Consider the following 22,378-nt stretch of genomic DNA (forward strand, 5'->3'; position numbering starts at 1 on the left):
TATTTGTAATGAGTAAGTCATTGATATTGCAAAATTTTACCATGAGATCTCCAGCATAATTTCTATCACCAAGGCTATATTTTCCAATTACTGATCCTTCTTCTTTGTTTCCATGCTTATAACACTACCCTCTAGTACTGCTAGAATAAACATAACTGTGTTTGAAAAAGTACAACCAAAACGCTTCTGAGAAGTCAGGTTGGCTAGACTTCATCTCTCATACTTCAGACATATTATCAGAAGGGACCAGTCCTGCAGAAGGACATCATGCTAGATAAAGTGGAGTGTCAGCAAAAATGACTGGCCCAGTAGCAGCAGTAATGAGATCAAGCTTAACAATTACTGTAAGGATGGCACAGGACTGGGCAGCGTCTAACTCTGTTGTATTATGAGTTGGCACCAACCCAACAGCACCTAACAACAACAGCTTCTAATAAAACCAAGAAACAGCTTTAAAGTTTCATGAATGTTTTCTTTTAAAAACGCATAATTTTGCATTCTTTTCCATGATAACATTTACAGTCATTTAAAATTATACACTATAAGATGTGGCACTGTAGTGTCAGCACTAGACTACTAACCACAGGTGAGCAGTTTAAACCTACCAAGTAGCTCCTTGGAAACCACCTAGTCCTCACCAGACAGAATACACAAGAGCCAAATTGACTACACCTGTGGGAAGAGACCGCAGAAAAACTCAATATCATCATCAGTAAAACAAGGCCAAGGGCTAACTGTGGAACAAACCATCAATTGCTCATTTGCAAGTTCATATGAAGATGAAAAACTTAAAACAAGTCCACAAGAGCCATATGACCTTGAACATATCCAACCTGAGTTTAGAAACCCTATACAGGTTGCTGTGACGCTGAACCAACTCAACGCCACTTAATAACAACAAGATAAGCACTGAACTACTAACTGCAAGGTGTGCAATTCAAACCTACAAGTTGCTCCTTGGAAACCCTAAGCAGGATTGATATAAGTTGGAACCGCATATAAGAACATCAACAGCATATAAGAACATTAAAGAAGGAGAGCCTAGATGTCAAAAATACTCAATTATTTAAAATTATTAAACACTCAATTATTAGTCAAAAGGTTGACAATTCAGAGGTAAAGGAAGAAAGGCCCAGTGAGTTGCTCCTGAAAAGTCACAGTATTGTATTGAGACCCCTATGGGGCAGTTCTACTTTGCACACATGGAGTAGGAGTAGCTATGGGTTGGAATCCACTAGATGGCAACTAACAAGAAAAGGAACTCTCAAGGAGAAAACGGTTTCTACCCATCTCTAGTAAACACACAAATGTTTTATATGAAGTCTGATCATTTAAAATACCGCAGTCAAACTGATGACAGCTAAACCTCAGGTACTACAGACAGGCAATTTCTTGTTTCTTAGCGTCACTATTTCCGAGAACCTAGACTTATATAAATGTGGCTAAAAACAGTAAGTGCTTACTCACTGCATTAGCCAATCAGTCACCAAGAGGAGTCTACAAGCAGAATGCAGCCAGACAGGTAGCATGACAGGTACTGTCAGTGCCGCTATGGGCAGGAATTGCAGTAAGCACTTCTCCTTGCTGAGAGGAGAAATCATTCATGTCATATGCTGGGCTGAAAGTGTCTCTTATAGGAAGTTATTTATTTACTTACTTACCTATTCAATCTAATAATAAACGATGTACTTAACAAGGGAATTTATTAGCAAAAGAAGAATTCTAATGATTTTTTCCCTCAATTTTACATTAGCATTGTCATTTTTAGCAATGTAAATACATTTTTGTTGTTGATGCTTGCTGTTAAGGGCCATTTAATTGGCTCCAACTTATAGAGACCCCATAGAGGGTTTCCAAGGAGCGGCCAGTGTATTTGGATCGCTGACCATGTAGTTCAAACCAACCTTGCAGCCCAGTGCTTATCCTACAGTACCACACCAGGATTTAGGCACCATCAGTTGCAACTTAAAACAAACTTATAGACAACAGAATGAAACCCTACCTAATCCTGTGCTCTCCTCACAATCATGCCTTTGTAAGCCTGCTGTTGTAGCCACTGTATCAACATCTTGTTAAGGCGCTTCCTCTTTTACCCTGACCCCTACTTTACCAAGCATAATGTCCTCTCCAGGGACTGTCTCTACTGATAACACGTTCAAAGTACAAAAGACAAAATCTCCCCATCCTCACTTCTAAGGCGCATTCTGGCTGTACGTCTGTCTTCCAAGGTAGATTTGTTTGTCCTTCTGGAAGTTCATGATATATTTAATATTGTTCACCAAAACCATAACTGAGGAGGATTTTGGTTTTATCTGTATTCATTTATAATCCATACTGAATACTGTAGTCTTTAATCTTTAAGCACGTCAAGTTCTCTTCACTTTCAGCCAGCCAGGTTCGTCATCTGCATAGTGCAGCTTGCTAATCAGTCTTCTTCCAGCTCTGATGCTGCATTCTTCCTCATACAGCCCAGCTTCTCAGATTATCTACTCAGCGTACAAAATGAAAAAGCAAAGTGAAAGGCTACAACCTTAACACACACCTTTCCTGATTTAATTTGTAGTATTTACTGGTTTTATGAATAGATACCATATAAGCACAATGAAATGTCCCGGAATTCCCATTCTTTGCAATGTTATCCACAATTTGCTATGATCCAAACAGTTAAATGCCTTTGCATAGTCAATAAAACACAAATAAATATCTTTCTGGTGTTCTCTGCTTTTAGCCCAAATCCAGCAGTGTCCGCAATGATAGCCCTCATTACACATGTACTTCTGAATCCGGCTTGAGTTTCTGCAATCATTTTGAATTATTTTCAGCTAATTTTACTTGCATGTAATATTAATTATACTATTTGATAATTTCCACATTCTGTTAGATCACCTTTCTTTGGAATGGGCACATCTATGGATGTCTACCAGTTGGTTACAAATCGGGCTGCTAACCTCAGAGTCAGTAGTTCAAAACTACCAGTGGTTCCGCAGCAGAAAGATGAGGCTTTCTGCTCCCGTAAAAATTTACAGCCTCAGAAACCCTGTGCAGAGTTGCTATGAGTCGGAACCTACTTCACGGCACACCACCACCACCACCAGTTGGTTGACCAGGTCTTCCAGATTTCTTGGCATAGATAGTATGTATGCTCATCCAGCATTGCATCCGTTTGTTGAAACATCTCAATTTTCAACCAGGAATGACAAACTGAAGAGGAATGATGTCACATTCATCATTAAAAAGAGCATTTCTAGATCTATCCTAAAGTACAATGCTACCAGCGATAGGGTAAGAGTCAACACTACAAGGACGATCAGTTACCATTACTATTACTCATAGACACACCAACCACTAATGTAAAAGAAGAAACTAAACATTCTTACTTCTATAGTCCAAATAAGTAATCAAGATGTACTGATAATTACTGGTGATTGGAATACAGAAGTAGGAAACAAAGAAGGATCCATAGTTGGCAAATATAACCTTGGTGATAGAAACTAAGTGAGAGAATCCACAATTGTATTTTGCAAATGGAGTCCTGGTGTGGCGCTGTGGGTTAATGCACCAGACTGCAAAGCTGTTTGAACTGCAAGGTCGGTGGTTCAAGCTTACCAGCTGCTCCTCAGAAACCCTATACAGGGTCACTATGGGTCGGAACTGACTTCACAGCACCACTTAACAACAGCATTGATTTATTTATTGAAAATAACATTTTCCCAACAACATAAATGGTACCTACTGTTGCTGCTGTTGGGGTCTGACTCATAGCGATCCTATACAGGGTTTCCAGGAGCAGCTGGTATATTTGAACCGAGCTTTCGGTTAGCAGTCCAGTATTTACCCTATGGCCTCACACTAGGACTCTAACGGTGATTATACATGAATGCAAATAAATTAGGATCAAATCAGTTATCATCTCACTTCTAGCTCTCAAACATCATTTTCATGATACTTCTTAGCAATGCAATAAAAACACTGATATGGCTTTTTTTTTTTTTCAATTATTTTACCAATAAATATCTTATAAAAGTCCTTTTATTATTAAAACAGCAAAGAACAATTATATTTTGCTGGTATGGGTATGGACAAAATCTTACTGTACACGTATTTTTAAATCATTCCCCTCAAATGCTTAAAACAGACATTAGGGGAGTATGCTATTTTATATCTTTCAGTATCATCCCTTAGCCCTGCATGAGCATAGCGTGGAGGTAGGCATTCACCTAGCTAGACAAGTACTGGATTTAGTTTTGATGCATCATGTTTAGAAGCATTTCCCATAATCTCTCTAGTTCTAAGAAGAAATAAACAAAATAACAACCAAAAAACAAACAAACAAAAAATATGTGTAGCTGAGATTAGTTGAAAAGTCAAATCTAGTCTACTAGTTTATATTTCTAATATAAATATGCTTTATATTTATATTAGAAAATATACTTTCAGTCAAGATGCATTTGACATCAGCAATGATATCTCTCTTTCTATATCCTCTTCTGAATCCAGTTTAAACCTCTGGCAGTTCTCTGTCCATATACTGTTGCAGCTGTTTTGAATTATCTCCATCAAAATTTTACTTGCAAGTGACATCAATGATATTGTTTGATTTCTGCATTCCACTGGGCCACCTCTCTTTGGAAAGGGCATAAATAATATGGATGTCGTCTAATCAGTTGACCAGATAGCTGTCTTCCAAATTTCTCCGCATAGATGAGTGAGTGTCTCCAGTGCTACATCAGTTTTTTTTAAATATTTCAATCAGAATATAGATTTTGTTAAAATCCTCAACAAATACAATAACCAATATGTAAGAAAAAATTACCAAGTAAAAGCAGAAAACGAGAGGTAAGAAAGAAAACTTGTAAAAATGACAGACAATATAAATACAACTTAGTAACTTCAGATAAATATTGGAATTATTAAAAATAGACTCTAAAAAACTGTGTTTTTGTTTTTAATAAATACAAAAATAAGCTTGAAAAATCTACAAAGAACAAGAAACTGTAAAAAGGGCCATGTTGTTGTTAAGTGCTGTCGACTCAGTTCCAACTCATATCGACCCTATATAGGGTTTCCAAGGCTGGAAATCTTTGCAGGAGCAGAAAGTCTCATCGTTCTCACAGTGGGCTTGAACCACTGATGTTGTGGTTCGCAGTATAGTGCTCAGAGTAGAGAAAGTACTAAAGAGGCTTTCTAGACAAGAACAATAAAAGTGTAACTGAAACGTCCATAGCCACTCTGCATATGGTTTCCAAGAAGCAACTGGTGGATTTGAACCATCAACCTTGGGACTAGCAGACCAGTGCAAACCCTACAGTGTCACACCAGAACATCTTAGAGAGCATTAACACATTAGTTCCGTATGCCTCTTCCCAGTTAACTCACTTTCCTCCCTATATAGAGAACCTGTGAGAGCCAAACTCAATGGGGACGTCTTCTTACAGGTCTTTGTAAGCTTTCTGCCTTTGTCTGGTGTGGTCACCACTTTCCCACTGCTCTTGTTTCGGTGGGAAATAAATGAGCTTTCCTAAGAGGTTTCTATCTTATATACGTTCTAGTTTCCTCTGTTTTTACTGCACTTGGCTTTCTTTTATTTTTTATCTTTTTGTCGAGATGACAGACAGCAGAACATGCAATTCAACAGTTTCCACAAGCACATTTTCGTGGCCTAGATTACATTCTTCAAGCAGTGCAACCATTCTCATTCTCCCTTTCTCAATCGTTCTCTCCCTCATTAACGTAAGTCCACCACTGCCCCCTAAGGCCCCTACTGTAATCTCTTTCTGTTTTAAAATATACAAATCAAATTAAACCTTTCCGAATTGAATTCTGAAATATTAATTTCGTTCTTCTTTAAACTAGTCTTCTAATGCAAGTTAGCTGAAGGTCTGAAAAACCTTTTCATTTTCCTACGGGCCACATGCTGTACTTGTCATCTTTTGACAAAACATGGGTGTTGCAGGGGCTATACACAGTTATTTATCAGCTGCTATGAAGAAACAGCTACATAAGTTGAGGGAATCAAAATAAGAAGTTCATAGTACTGAATGCTTTCCAGCTCCTCTCAGCTGAAGAATTCCAGCTGAAAATAAGAAGCAAAAAAAACCAAACAAAAGCATGACATTGGGGGAAAGGCAGTGTTGAACAGGACCTGCTTCTGAACACAATTAGGCTGAAACATTCTGGGGGCTTGATGGTTTTAGGTCCTCTCAGTCTAAGCATCTGTTTAAGTTGTAAGCTTCAGCTGGCCAAAAGGGGAAAAAAAGGGAGGGATGGGGGTGGGGAGTGTTTTCCTTTTAACCTTCCACAGGTATCTGCTGATGGGATTTTGTAAGAACTGAAAAATCACCAAAGCATGGCATGGTTTGCTACAGATATCACAAAGTAAATTATGATTTGACATCTCTTAATTCTTAGTTCAAATTATGACCTCTGCTAGCTTTGTGGTTTGCTTACTCAGTTCAAGAGATTCACAGCTGAATCTCTATTCAAATTTGGCAGGATTCTGAAAAAGTCAGGAAAGACAACTGGACAAACTCCATGTCCAATCCATCTGCTTAAACTGTTTACTTATGAAACAGCATACAAATGTCTCATGTTACTGATAAACCACAGAAAGCTTCTGGGATGCTGTTACCAAGCAAATTTAAATGCAATGTTCATCAATGCAAATACTCATCACTGCTTAATTAGCCCGAATTTAGTTAACACAATGGCAAGAATGAGGAAAATGTCTTTGCATATATGAATTTTTCTTTCGTTTTAAAACACTATTTTATTGTGTTTTCTGTATAAGCTATACAGCAAATTAGATCCCCAAATCTTCACATTATTTAGTGACACTGGTAACATTTCCACAATGTATCAATTATCTCTTTAATTTGCATATAAGAATTCTTAGACCCACTTATGTGATATAAACATTTTTTGCAACAAAAGAGTCTTTGGAGCAATTTATTTTAACTTGAACTCCTAAGTGTTACTTTATAATGAAATAAACACAGAGAAACATCAGAAAACATGTTAGTACTATTTAAAAAGCATTAAAGAGATGTAAATCAAAACAATGAAATATCATCTCACTTTAGCATCGATAACTAAATAAAACACAAAACAAAACAGAAAGCAATAAATGCTGGTCAGGCTATGGTGAGACTGGAAGCTCCTAAAACCTTAAGGTCAGCAGTTCTAAACTACCAGCTGCTCCACGGGAGAAAGATGAGGCTTTCTGCTCCCGTAAAGATTTACAGCTTCGGAAACCCTGTGTAGGGTTGCTGTGAGTCAGAACCAACTCCACAGCACGCACATCATCATCACCACCACCACCACCACCACATTACTGGTGGGACTGTAAATGGTGCAACCACTGTGGAAAATGATATAGCGCTTTCTCAAAACATTAGAAATTGAAATACATTTGAATTAAGCAATCCCTTTTCTTGGTATATGTCCTCAGGAAATGAGAGCCATGACAGGAATAAACAAATGCACACCCACGTGTGGTGTTGCAGGGTACTGCCCTGGGCCACAAGGTGGGTTTGAACCACAAGATCGGCAGTTCAAACTCACCAGACACTCCTCGGAAACACTACATAGGGTCGCTGTGAGTTGGAACCAACTCAATGGTAGTAACAACAACAACAATGCATTACAGTACTATTCATAATAGCAAAAAGATGGAGGCAGCCTAAATACTGATCTACAAAAGAATGGCTAAACAAACTTTGGTACATATGCATAAAGGAATACTAGGCAACGCTGAAGAATGACGACCTTTCAAACACCTCATAACATGGATGAACCTGGAAGATGTTATGATGAGTGAAATTAGTCAATCACAAAATACTGTATGAGATGACTGTTGTAAAAAGTTAAGGTTTTCTTGATAAAAGATATATTCTATTCTATGATGGTTACCAAGAGTGGGAGGGAAGGGGAAATTATTCATGGGGTACAGGGTACACCTATGTTAACTTGGATGACAGGGAAGGCAATATACAACAAGAGGGAGGCTGGCGTAGGAAAAATGAAAGTAGTGGCAGACACAAGGATGAGTGCAGAAAAAGTGAATAGAAGTAAATCCTGTTAACTGAAGGAATCACAATCGTTACAGTGACACAAAGTGTATGATTAGTTGGTGTGGGACTAATGATGGGTTCACTTCAGAATAAAAACTTAATAAAAACAGAGCAACACCAATATAGGCAGTCTTATCTATCCTTGTATTTTATATAACAGGAATTGTATAGTGTACATATCTTTTGTGACTTGTTTCTCTATGTAAACATTCTGAGATACATCCATGTTGCTGTCCACAGCTATAGTTAGTGCATTTTCACTATTAAACAATTCCATTATGGGAATAATTTAGGACCTTTGGTGATGCAATGGTTAAGTGTTCGGCTGCTAACCAAAAGGTGTGCCGTTTGAACCCACCAGCAACTCTGCAGCAGAAAAGACCTGGTGACCTGCTCTTCTAAACATTACAGTCTAGGAAACACTACGGGGCAGTCCTACTCTGTCCAATAGGATCACTATGTGTTGGCACCCCAAAATGACAACATACGTACAATTTCTATATTCAGCTGTTGATGGAGACTTGGGTTATTACCCATATTGGTGATTATAAACAACGGTCTGGTGTCCTGGTGTACATATGAATTGGCTTCTCTAGGGTATGATATGCATGCCTGCACCTTTAGTCGACAATACCAACTTATCCTACCAAAGCGTATGAACACATTCATTATTCCAGATTTTTGTCAATACTTGGTATGTTCAGTCTTTCTAATCTTTGCCATAGTAGCATACCAAATTTTTAATTTGCATTTTCCTGATAATTAATAAGGTTGAGTACTTTTGAATTATGTATTGGCTATCTGAATTTCGTATTTTGGAATATCTACTCTGGTAGTGTAAGGAGCTCTGGTAGCGTTGTGGTTACGAGTTGGGCTGCCACCCTCAAGGTCAGCAGTTTGAAACTACCAGCAGTTCTGCAGGAGAAAGATGAGGCATTCTGTTCCCATAATGACTTACAGCCTCGGAAACCCTGTGTAGTGTAGTGGATTATGAGCTGAAATGCTAATTGTAAAGTCAGTAGTTCGAATCTACCTGTCACTCATGTGGGAGAAAGATGAGGCTTTCTGCTCCCATAAATATTTACAGCCTCAGAAACTAACTTCGTGGCACGCACCACCACCACATTCTCTTGACTATGAGTCCTAGTGACACTGCAGGATAAGTACTGGACTTCTAATCAAAAGGTCAACAGTTAAAACCCACCAGCTGCTCTTTCAGAGAACAATGAGGCTTCCTGCTCCTTTAAAGATTTACAGCCTCGGAAACTCTACATGGGGCACCATGAGTCAGAACAGAACCGTCACCGTTGGTTTTATTTTAAGTATATTCTCTTGGCTATTTTTTCTACTTGCTTGTCTTTTTCATTATTAATTTGTAGGAATTCCTTATTGCAAAAATCTGGCACCAGCCACTCCTCCCATAGCCCTCTCTACTTCTTATCAGAGTTCAATAGTTCATTGCAGTGGCCACACAGAGCTCCGATACCATACTCAGTCATGGGGTTTTCTTAGGGAAGTTAACAGGTTCTAATTCCGAGTCAGAAATAAATGCTCAGGGCACAGCTGATCCAGTCAGGACAGCGTCTTCTCAGTTGTGCCAACAGGCAGGCCTCTCCCTGCCTGGCCAATGTTACAAGGTTCTCTTAGGGCTGCTGATAAATGCCCACAGGACCCACCACTCTATCAGAAGTCTCAGCCTGAAGGCCCTCAGCTCTAGCTCCGTGGGTCAGCAAACCTAGTTTCCCCAATTGAGTACTGGGAGGCACCCGATTCTGCACGCAGGCCTCCTGCCCAAAGTCCCTCCGCTGTATTTATTCTGTGGGCTGGCAAGTCCACTGCTCTGTCTCGTGCTCTGGTCCTTAGTTCTGCTGCTGTCGCTCCTCTGGTGTCACAGCTTTCCATCTCTGGGTCCAGGATGTTCAATGTGCAGGGAGGGACCTCAGCGCCCAAAGGACGCATTCCACACCGGGTCCTTCTTTCTTTTTAAGATTTTATTGTGAATTGAGTAATAGTTTACATGGGGGGACATCAGTTTTACATTCTTCATTTCATTGTAATGATTATGATCTCCTCCATGCATCATCACTCAACAGTATTCGCTTCTACGCTTCTACTCCCTCTGGGTTTTTTTGTTATTTATTTATTTTTTTGGTATGTACACAAAAACACTCAGGAATATATCATTATTTAAACCATCAAAGGGCACAATCTGCAAGCCTGCCTCCTGGCTGCCAGCACACAGCCTTTCTCTTTCCATGAGTCTAGAGTTCTCAGCTGTTCTCTCTCTCCATGTCCTCATCTCTGCTTCCATCTCTCATGTCACTGCCTCTCTGGATAGGGTCCCACATTCCACTTGTGCTCTTCTCTTTTAATGGTCCTAGGGTCCTCTGTTCCTGGACTGTAAGATTAACTACTCCCCCCTTTATGTTACAAATAATCTCTCTATCTTTACAGTTGCAATTAGTTATACTAACAATTATGCACTATTGAATCATAAGAATCTTATCCCCATCTCTTTTCATTAGCTGGTTCTTCTTTTTTGATGGTAGTGAAACATCCACTTCTTGTTTCTGAGATGGCTCATTTGATATACATTATGTCCAGGATTTTACAATCACAGTTAATTATGTTAACCATGCACAACTGAATCAAATAAGCCAGTCAGCATCTTCTCCCACCTTCTCTTACCCAGACCCATCAGGGCAAAAATGTTATTTGGTGGAAGGTTTGGTGTTTTTTTTACAAAGACTATGGCTAGCTGTTGTTGTTACGTGCAATCGAGTCAGTTCTAACTCATAACAACCCTGTATGGGGTTTCCAAGAAGCAGCTGGTGAGTTTGAACTGCCGACCTGATGGTTCAAATTGACCTTGCAGCCCAGTGCTTTATCCTACAGCACCACACCAAGACTATGGATAGAAGAGACATTAAATAATTCACTCCACTGCACTTACATACTCTGGAACCATTCCTTTGTTGAATATCCAAATAAAAATCTTCTCCCACTCTACACTTGTCATTTGGTGAACAGAAGTTTCCATTTTAGTCAAATTTATCGACATTTTCCTTTACAGTTAATGTCTTTTGTGTCCCTTTGTTTTTTGAACAGGCAAAACCCAAGGTCAAGAAGATCTCCTCCTGTATTCTTTCCTAAAAGCTTCACTGTTTTTGCTTTTGACACTTAGGTGCATTTAGAATTAATTTTTTGTTTATGATGTGAGGTAGGAGTCAAGTTTCACCTTTTTAAAATAAGCATATCCAATCATTGAAGCATCGTTTGTTAAATAGACCACATTAAATGCTGGGTAGTACCCTCAATTTTCCAGACATGCATAAACAAGTTCTTCACATGTCACAACGGACAAATGAATGGGATTGTTTCTGAACTCAGTTATGTTCCATTTTTCTTTTCTGCCTCATTATTCCAAAAGAACACTGCATTAATTACTGTAGCTTTATTGTATATTTTGAAATTGGTAAAGCAAATCCTCCTATATTGTTGTTTTAAACACTGTTGGCCATTACTAGTTATTTAAAATTCCCTGTGTATTTTACAATTTCAACTGTCACAAATGAAAGTGTTGATATTTTAACAGGGACTGCACTGAATCTATAAATTAGTTTGGGTTTCTATAAATTAGAAGAGAGAAATATAGTACAGTGAGGTTTCTAATCCATATTCCTAACTATTTAATATTCTGATGATATTACAAATGGTAACCTTCAAAAAGACCTCATTTTTTCATTGTTCTATACAAAAATGCAATTAATATTTATATATTGTCCTTACATTTATAACCATGCTAAACTCACTTTGTTGTTGTTAAGTGCCGTCGAGTCGGTTCCAACCCATAGCGACCCTGAACAGGGTTTCTGAGGCTGTAAATCTTTACAGGAGCAGAAAGCCTCATCTTTCTCCTGCAGAGCATCTGGTAGTTTCGAACTGCTGACCTTGCGGTTCAGAGCCCAATTCGTAACCACTACGCTACCAGAGCTCCTTTACTCACTTACTAGTTCTAATAATACATCCACAAATTATTTTTAAAAGCATAACACATGCAAATAAAGTTTATAAGCCTTTAATTTCTGAATTAAAGCAGAGAATCCAAAAAAGCAGACCTGAGACACACAGAGGATTGAGACTTGCTAAAGGCCACAGGCTGGCCACACAGTTTCGTAAGCACCACTGCCCAGACCCCTCACTTTTCTTATCCCTTTCATTACAAGAACACTTCTGTGTTATCACAAGCTTAACCCTTTATGCCTAACCATTTTCGTTAGTTTTCAGAACCGAAAGAGAAATTGTGTCAGAGCAGTTCTAGAAAGTGTCAGTGTGCTGCTGTCTAAGTTACGCAAGATTCATTCCTCACCATTCCTCAATGACAGCCTGCCCAAGTTCCACAAGTTCCAGCCTTGTCACTTCTAGGCTGTCTTCAAATCCTTCACTGAGTAGTTGGGATTTGGTTCTAATGGTTGTGTTACTACTCCAGGCAGCTTTCCAAACAAAAAGGAATGGCTGTTTACAAGTTGTAGTCGGAAATCATAAATATCATCATCTGAAGTACACTGTAACGTCAGTATAACTCTGCAGAACAAAATTCTACATAAAGTCTGTCTTGGCAAGGTAAAAAGGACTTTAGTTATAAAAGTAGCAGAAGGATCTTATTGTTGGTAAGTTTAGACTCTTAGGTGGTCTTACAGTGTATACTCTGAGGACAGCTTTACAGCAAGTTTCCTTACACAGACCATTTAGACCGGCAGCCAGACTACATTTTCTCCCCCAAATCATAAGGAATCAGTGGTACGCCAGTAAATTGCCCCTTTGTGAATGAAACAGTTTTACTTACTTTCTCATACTGAATACCTTTCTTTTATAGACTGAGATTACTTCAATCTATAGCAATATTCATAAGATAAAAAACCTTTCAAGGTACATGTATTGGTGTCTTCAAGCAAACACCTTTCAATTTAAAGTAAACATTATCTTCTACAAAAACAAAATAACCAGCATGTGCTAATTATAAAATCACTAGAGATTTTTTTCTCAAGGTCTTTCCAATCTAAACATGCCAGTAGCAAATGTCTAACAACTATTTCTGAATGTATCGATACTCTAAAAGGGACACACTGAACAAGCGAACGGATGCCATATAGCCTTTCCACAATGTACACTCACTACGCTGCTCACAGTTCCGACGGAGAACAGCAGTATATGAATGTCAAAACGTAGATGGAGCAATAGTTTATGACATCGGTCATTCATATGCTGAGAACACAGCACTTTCACCTCTGAGGCATCGGCCCCGGACTAGAACAGCTGTTCTCAAAGTGTGATTCCTGAACCAGTAGCATCGGCATTACCTGGGAACTTTTAGAACTACAAACTCTTGAGACCCACTCCATAACCCAGTGAATCACAAATCCAGGGTGAGGCTCAGCAACTTGAGGTTTAGCAAATTCTCTAGGTAGTTCTGATGTAGGCAATAGTCTGACACTCACTACCTTCAGAGAAATTTAGAATGCCCGAACAGTATTGTTTGTAATCTCTATCATACATACATATATGTGTGTGTGTGTGTGTATGCTAGAGATTACAAACTATACTGAAAACAATAGAGAAAATGAATTTATTAAAACCTTAAATAAAATTTATATGCTTAAATAAAATTTAAAATACTGATTTGAAAAACTATGGTTTATTTTAAGAGGTCAAAGACCAGCAAAGCTAAGTAATATGCTGTTTAGTAATACATTTATATGATTAGCCATTAAAAAAAAAAAAAAAACCACAAGGAAATGACAAACTTTTCATTCTGCGCAGCACTGATCTCTGAGCGAGCAGAAGTGGGGGTAGGAAAGGAAGGCAGGAAGGCTCACACTGGGAGCTATAAATGTTCTTGGTAAGGGTGGTCTAGTTCTAGATAGGTAGTGAGCTCACAGCTGTACGCTGTACTTGTGCTATTATGGCTGAGTGCTGTGGAGTCGGTTCTGACTCATAGTGACCTTGTATAGGGTTTCCAAGGAGCGGCTAGTGAGTTTGAACCACTGTTCGTGCAGTTCAAACTGACTTTGCGGTCCAGGTACTTATACTACAGCGCCACACTTTTTATCACTGTATCCTTTTGTACAGATCCAACTTTACACAGTACATTTAAAGCTCAGAAAACCAAAAGCAAACAAACAAAACAATGCAGCTAAAAACAAACACTGAAAAAATGAGAAACCACCTAAATGCAATACTATTATTAGAACAATTAAATGTTAATAGTGGATACTACAGGAAGTTTAGTTTTCCTTTTAACATTTAATTCTATTCTACAGGGAACAATAAAAACTTGAAAATACAGACTTTTAAAACGGTCATTTAATGACTCCAAGTCATTAAAGAAAATGCCGATTTTCTGTTTGGAAACAGGAAATAAATTGGTTTGTGGACTCCTAGTGTGGTTTACAAACTGGATTTAAAGTTTTATAATTTTGTTCAATAAAATAGTATAATATACCTTATTACAATTGTTGTTGTTACGTGCCGTCGAGTCAGTTCCAACTCACAAGGAGCCTGTGTAGGGTTTCTGAGGAATGGCTGGTGAACTTGAACCACTGACCTTTTGGTTCAAACCAACGTTACAATTCACTGCATTAACCCACAGTGCCACAGCAGGATTTTTTGTTCCTATTATTCCTGATTAAATAATTTCATTTTGTTTGTGTGGAGAACTGACAAAAACCATGGTTTAAAAAAGTTTTTAAATTGAGGGCTTCAATTAAAATAGAAAACAACTTTAATTTCATTAAAAACAAAAGTAAAAGACATCCATCAACTGTTAACTGGCTTTCGGAAACTGTATGTGGAGACAATACAATACAACTCTATGTCCTGTCACAGTGAGAAAGGACAGTGATTAAGGTTTCGAGATGAGTCACATACCTCCTTTTCCAATATTCTAGCGATCTCGCCTAGGGTCCGATCCAAAGCAGAAACTTTATTGTTTGCCCACGAGCCACTGTCTTGTACTTGTAGTTGTTTTAAGAGATCTTTGGCTAATCGTTGAAGTCTTCAACATAAAATGAAAGGAAAAACTGCTATTAATGAGCTATAATATTTACTTTTCCTACACGTTTTAAAACATAAATGACTTCCGGTGTTGAATTTGAAACTGCACTGTAGAACACCTAAAAGCAGGAAAAAGTAGACAACTATTCACTTTATATTCATGACCACCAACCCATACTTCGTGGCACGAAACAACTAGGCGGCAGAATGACCCATCCATCGGATGCAGCCATCAATGTCTACGTGAAAGTGAAACCCGAACAGAACTCGGGGGTTAAGGGGAAGAAAAGTGAGAGGATGATGGCCAAGAAATGGAGTAGAGTAACCTGAACAGACTTCACATTTTGATTCACATCTTCAAGGTAGGCTTTGTTGTTGTTAGGTGCCATCAAGTTGGTTCACGCACATAGTGACCCTCTGCACAACAGAATGAAACACTGCCCAGTCCTGCGCCATCCTGACAATTGTTATGCCTGTGCCCACATTTGCTGCCACTGGGTCAATCCATCTTGTTGAGGATGTTTCTCTTTTTCATTGACCCTCCACTTTACCAAGCATGATATACTTCTCCAGAGACATGTCCAAAGTACAAAACATGAAGTCTTACCAATCTCACTTCTAACGAGCATTCTGGGTGAACTTCTTCCAAGACAGATTTGTTCTTCTGAAAGCACCAGAATTCAAATGTCTCGATTCTTTCCCAGTCTCCCTTAGTCACTGTCCAGCTTTCAAATGCATATGGTGGTGGTAGTGTGCCATGGAGTTGGCTCTGATGCATAAGTATCCTGTACAGGTTTCCGAGGCTATAAATTTTTACTGGAGCAGAAAGCCTCATCTTTCTCCTGTGGAATGGCTGGTAGTTTCGAACTGCTGACCTTGAGGTTAGCAGTCCGACTTGTAACCACTATGCTATCAGAGTTTCTTCACATGCATATGAGGCAATGGAAAATACCATGGCTTGGCCCTCATAGCCCAATTTTCAGCTAAATAGTAGAAAAGTATATAGGCGGACAACAACAATAGCAACTTATGTTCATCATGGAATGATGAACCATTCAAGATCAAAAGGGCAAAAGTTACCTAAAAACATAGTTGTGAAGGGATGGGAAGGTGGGAAGAATGAAAATAAGAATGACACGTTCAGTAGGGTAACTGATGATACATGGAGGGGATTGCAATCATTGCAATGAAGCAGAGTGTATGATTTGATTAATGTAAAACTGATGATCTGTTCTGTAAACCTTCACTCAATTCACAATAAAAACTTTCAAAAAATAGAGAATACCATGGTTTGGGTCAACTGCACTTCAGTCCTCAAACTGATCTCTGGTCTTTAAAACTTTAAAAAGGGGTCTTTTGGGGATTGTAACCATGGCAATGAAACAATATACAATAGGATGAATGTAAAGCTAATGTTCCCCCATGTACACTATCACATAATTCACAATAAAACTTTTTTTAAAAAAGAGGGAGGGGTCTTTTGCAGTAGATTTGCTTATGGCAATACGTTCTTTGAATTTTTTTTTTTTAATGTAGATGATGAAACCTTATTGATTGGAAACAAAGAGTACTCAAACTTACTGATACAGACCAAAGACCACAGTCTTCAGTATGGATTGAACCTCAATGCAAAGGAAATTGAAAATCCTCACCATTGTACCAATACATCAATACATCGCATCCATATAAATGGAGAAAAGATCGAAATTGTCAAAGATTTTGACTTCTTTTGCTTGAATCCACTATCAACACTCATGGAAGCAGCACTCAAGACATGAAACAACTTACTGCATTAAGCAAATCTGCTGCTCAAGACCTCTCTAAGTGTTCAAGAACAAAGGTATCAGGCGAGTCTGACCCAAGTCATAGTATTTTCAATCACTTCATATACTGTGAAAGTTGGACAATGAATAAGGAAGACCGTAGAAGGCTTGATGTATTGAATTATGGTGTTGGAGTAGAATACTAAAAGTACCATAGACTGTCAAAAGAGCAAACAATTCTGTGTTGGAAGAAGTACAGCCAGAGTGCTCCCTTAGAAGCCAGGATGGCAAATCTTCATTTCTCATACTTCAGCCATGTTACCAAGAGGGACCAGTCCCTGGAGAAGGACAATATGCTTGGTAAAGTGTAAAGTCAGTGAAAAAGAGGAAGACCCCCAACAGATGGACTGGCACAGTGGCAGCAGCAATGGGCTCAAGTGTAGCAACGATTGTGAGGATGGTGCAGGACGGGGCAGGGTTCAATTCTCTTGTGTGCAGGGTTGCTGTGAAGTCAAAGCCAACTCAATGGCACCTAACAACAGCAACAACTTAGGTTGTAGATAGTAAAATTCTTTTGTCAGGGAGCCATCTTAACAAATGGAATCAAATTCGTTGTCGGCTTCTCCCATGCAGAGCTTTACAAAAGAAATTTCTGCAAAGATGGAAGTACTTGATGTGACTGAAAAACTGAATTTTAAATTGTACTTCATTTTGATCTTTTAAATTGCCACATTTGGCTGCTGACTACCACACTGGACAATGCTGCAGCACAGTATGAACTTCACAAGAGTGTCTTTTTCTACCTTTCCACCTTATTCCAAGAACCTAACATGCAACTGTGTATGAGCGCACTCATCAGATATTTAATAAGTGATCTACCAGAGAAATTTCTTCTTTACATTAATCTTAGTGTCCATAATCTTACAGATTACAAAGTACTTTCATACAATTGAATTGAATCCTCTTAACAATATGAATTAGTACTACGTTCATTTGAAAGATAAAGAAACGATGCTTTAGAGTATTTTCAGTCAAGAGCCATCTGATATCAGCAATGATACCCTCTTGTTCCATGTTCTCTTCTGAATCCACCTTGAATTTCTGGCAGCTCCTGTCAATGTACTGCTGCAATCGTGTTTGAATTACCGTCAGTAAAATTTACTTACAAGTGATAGTAATGATATTTTTCAATGATTTCCACATTCCTTAAGGACACCTTTGTTTGGAATGGGTACAAATACAAGCCTCATCAGTGGTCAGTTATCTGCTTCCCAAAATTCTTGGCATAGATGAGTGAGTGCCTGCAGTATTGCATCAGTTTATTGAAAGGTTTCAATTTGTATTCCGTCAACCCCCGGAGCCCTGTTTTCTCCAATCCCATCAGTGCAGTGTGGCCCTCTTTCCTCAGTATCATCGGTTCTTGATCATATGGTACCTCTTGAAACGGCTGAATATCCGCCAAGTCTTTTTGGCACAGTGACTCTGCGGATTCCTTCAATCTTCTTCTGATGCTTCCTGTGTCATTCCGTATATTCCCATATTGTTGTTGTGACGTGTCATCACATTGATTCTGACTCATGGTGACCCTATAAAGGGTTTCTGAGGAGCAGTAGGTGGGTTTGAACTTCTGGGCTTGTGGTATGCAGCTAATGCTTAGCCTACAGTGCCACACCAGGACTCCACAGAATCCTTCAATATTGCAAACTAAGACTTGGATGTTTTCTGCAGTTTTCTCAGCTTGAGAAATGCTGAGTGTGTTTCTCCCCTTTTGGTTTTCTAACTCCAGGTCTTTGCACATTTCATTATAATTATTAGTTTTGTCTTCTTAAGTTGCCCTTGGAAATTTTCTGTTCAGCTCTTTGATTTTCTCACTTCTTCATTTGCTTTAGCATGTCTCTGCAGTAGAACAAATTTCAGTCTCTCCTGAGATCCATTTTGGTCTTTTCTTTCTAATGACCTTTTGCTTTCTTCCTGTATGATGTTCTTGATATCATCCCACAACTCCTCTCATCTTAAGTCATTAGTGTCTAGTGTATCAAATCTGTTCTTGAGACAATCTCTAAATTCAGGTGGGATAAACTCAAAGTCATATTTTGGCACTCATGGGCTTGTTTTAATTTGCTTCAGCAATCTCTTCACAAGCAATTGTTGGGAGTGTTTCACACACTGCCCCTGGTCTTGTTTTGGCAGATAATACTGACCTTCTCCATCATTTTTTCCCACAGATGTAGTTAATTTTATTCCTGTGTGTTCATCTGGTGGCCCACATGGATGGTCATCTTTTAGGTTATTGAAAAAAAGGTATTGCATGAGTAAGTCACTGGTCTCACAAAATTCCATCCTGCCATCTCCAGGATCATTTCTGTTACACCAAGGCCATACTTTCCAACTACTCATCCTTCTTTTGTTTCTAACATTTGGGTTCTAATCACCAGTAATTATCATTACATTTTGACTTCATGTTTGATCAATTTCAGACTGAAGAAGTTGGTAAAATTTCATCATCATTGGCTTTAGTGGTTAGTGCGTAAATTTGTTGTAATAATGGTCTTCCTTATTGGTGTATGGATATTATCTTATCAAGGCAACAATGAACTGTACACTTCAAGAATGCTCTTGAAATGTTCTTTTTGATGATGAATGCAACATCATTCCCCTTTAATTTGTCATTCCTGGCATAGGAAGCCGTATGATTGTCTGACTCAAAATGGCCAATACTTCTCCATTTCAGCTCATGAATGCCTATGATATTGATCTTTATGTATTCCATTTCATATTTGACAACTTCCAATTTTCTTAGATTCATATTTCATACATTCCATTTTCTAATTATTAATAGATGTTTGCCATTGTTTCTGCTCATTTTGAGTTGTGCCCCATCAGCAAATGACGGTCCCTAATGCTTTGCTCCATCATATCATTATGGTCAACTGTACTTTGAAGAGGCAACTCTTTCCCAGTTGTGTTTTGAGTGCTTGCCAACCTGAGGGGCTCATTATCAGGCACAATCTCTGACAATGGCCCACTGCTATTTAAAAGGTTTTCAGTGGCTCCCAATTCAGAAATGGTCTGCCTTTCCTTCTTTCCAGTATGTCTTAGTCTAGAAGCTCAGCTGAAATCTCTCCATCATGGCTTGTCCTGCTGGTATTTAAAATACTGATGGCATAGCTCCCAATAGCACAGCAAGATACAAACCACTACAACACAACAAACTGACAGATGAGAGGTGGTTCCCATTCTAATCACCATTAATTATCAATGTATCTTTATTGCGTGTATGACCAATTTCTGGTTGTTGTTGTTGTTAAGTGCTGCTGAGTCAATTCCGACCCACAGCAACCCCGTATAGGGCTTCTGAGCAGCTGGTGAGCTTGAACCACCAACTTTGCAATTCAAAACCACTTTGCAGTCCAGCCCATTAACCCACAGCGCCACAGCAGGACTCTATTTCTGTCTGTAGAAGTTGTTACAAATCTTCAATGTCTTCATCTTTGGCAGTTGTTGTTGTTGTTGTTAAATGCCATCGAGTCGGTTCCGACCCACAGCAACCCTGAATAGGGTTTCCGAGGCTGTACATCTTTACGGGAGAAGAAAGCCTCATCTTTCTCCCGCAGAGCAGCTGGTAGTTTCGAACTGCTGACCTTGCAGTTCACAGCCTGATTCATAACCACTATGCTACCAGAGCACTTTAGTGGCTGGTATTAATAATAAAAGGTATTACTAAACTCAAAACTGGAGTCCTGGTGTGGTACTACAGGTTAATGCCCTGGACTGCAAAGTCAGTGGTTCAAGCTCACCAGCCACTCCTTGGAAACTCTAGAGAAGGTCACTAAGAGTAGGAACCAACTCAATGGCACTTAGGAACCACAAACACAAAACCTAAGCTTTTGATTTTCAAATGGTATGCCTTTATTTCTCTATTAATCTAATGAAATTTTATTTATAAATGAGTAATTTTCTAGAATACAATTTCACTGAAATTTTATTTTCATAAAATTAAAGAATTTTTCAAAGACTACAACAACAAATTTAGCTCAAAAGACACTTGGGCTTTAAACTGGTTCATTCCAGTTCCACTTTCTGCTGAGAACTTGAATCTCTACCCCAGATTCTGATTCGGTGTACGAACCAGTTCAAAGCCCTGAAAGACACTAGTGAAGTCAAGTTTAAATCTAAGCTACTCATATGCAATTCACTTTGATAAGTCAAAGAATACAAACCTTAAAATCAGAAGTATCTATGCTTGAATCTTGTAAATATATGTAAATACTGGGAAAGCTTTTTAACATCCCTAAATCTCAGTTTCTTCATCATTAAGAATGTAGAGAGTATTTTGTTTTCCCTTTCAGAGCTTATGAAGATTAGAAATAATGTAATGTATTAAAGCAGGCATTCAATAAATGCTCTACTATTATTACTATTCATTGTAATGACAGATCTCAATCTAATAAAAGAAAAAAGGAATATAAAAAGAATACAAAAACAGAAAAAAAAAAAAACATACTTCCTTTTCTCTTCTAATCCAATATGGGCTGGAGTCCCATCTGATTAAAGTTACTGACCTTATCATGTGGAAGAATACTGGCAGCAAACTTCATTGTGTGATAGATAAGTAGCCACTTCAGCTTTTGGCTGAATAAAGCCTGCGCACTGTGTAACTAAATATCTTAGCCATAGCACCAGATGCATATGAACCTAGCAGTATTCTTACCAAGAATGCTTACATTCCACTCAAACCAGGGGTACTTAAGGAGGCACAGGACCATTTTAATTCACAGAATACAAGAGGTTTGTATTTCACCCTGAGGTAAATCAAATCTGGGATTCCTATGAGCCTATCCCTCAAGGAAGAATGCCAAATGAAGGGGATGCTTTAGAAACATGAGCTAAACTTCTGTCCCATTTCCTGCCTCCACAGAAGTACCACAAATAATATAGCCCCTCTCAGAAAAATAAGCATCAGATTTTGATTCATACCATAAATAATTATATACTATCGGCAAAAGACAAGCCGAGAACTGTATTTCCCTCAGTGCAAGAACAGGAGCTGCTTATAGCGTGCAGTGTTTAGTACAGAAATAGTTATTTGGGTTTCTTCTAGCAGGTAATATTTCCAGCATGATAAGAAAAAGTGGAAGCTTCCTAACTCCTATTCCAGAACATGACAAGTCTGTCAGGATAAATGGCTTTGTGGAGAATGTTGTAAGATCAGATATTTTCTTTTCAATACTTGAACAAATTCCAACAACTCTAAGCTCAAATCTGTCACTGGTAAATGTAAAGTGTAAAAGTATTGCTCTAAGGGGCCCCAACTTTTATCAAAGTAAGGTTCTGGGGGTACACCAACATCAGTGGGAAATTTGTTGAAGTGTAAGAAAGGAGATTGGGTAAACTTTAGGAAATAACAGATTGTTGTTTAGTGTGGATGGACTTCACTTCAGAAAGACATCAATACATCAGCTTTTTTTTCTTTCATCTCCTCTATGTGGAAGG

At 38.6% G+C, this 22,378-nt stretch overlaps 1 protein-coding gene across 1 annotated transcript in view; it reads right to left on the bottom strand.

Annotated features, from left to right (window-relative positions):
- SCAPER (S-phase cyclin A-associated protein in the ER) overlaps window positions 1-22,378 on the bottom strand; it is a 466,531-nt gene that overhangs the window by 236,509 nt on the left and 207,644 nt on the right. The window contains exon 22 of the mRNA XM_006866457.1: window positions 14,997-15,123. Within this exon, the coding sequence (XP_006866519.1) occupies window positions 14,997-15,123 (127 nt within the window). The remainder of the gene's footprint in view (window positions 1-14,996; window positions 15,124-22,378) is intronic.

This window comes from Chrysochloris asiatica, unplaced genomic scaffold (genome assembly GCF_000296735.1).
Source record: "Chrysochloris asiatica unplaced genomic scaffold, ChrAsi1.0 scaffold00092, whole genome shotgun sequence".
In the NCBI taxonomy this organism is placed as follows: domain Eukaryota; kingdom Metazoa; phylum Chordata; class Mammalia; order Afrosoricida; family Chrysochloridae; genus Chrysochloris; species Chrysochloris asiatica.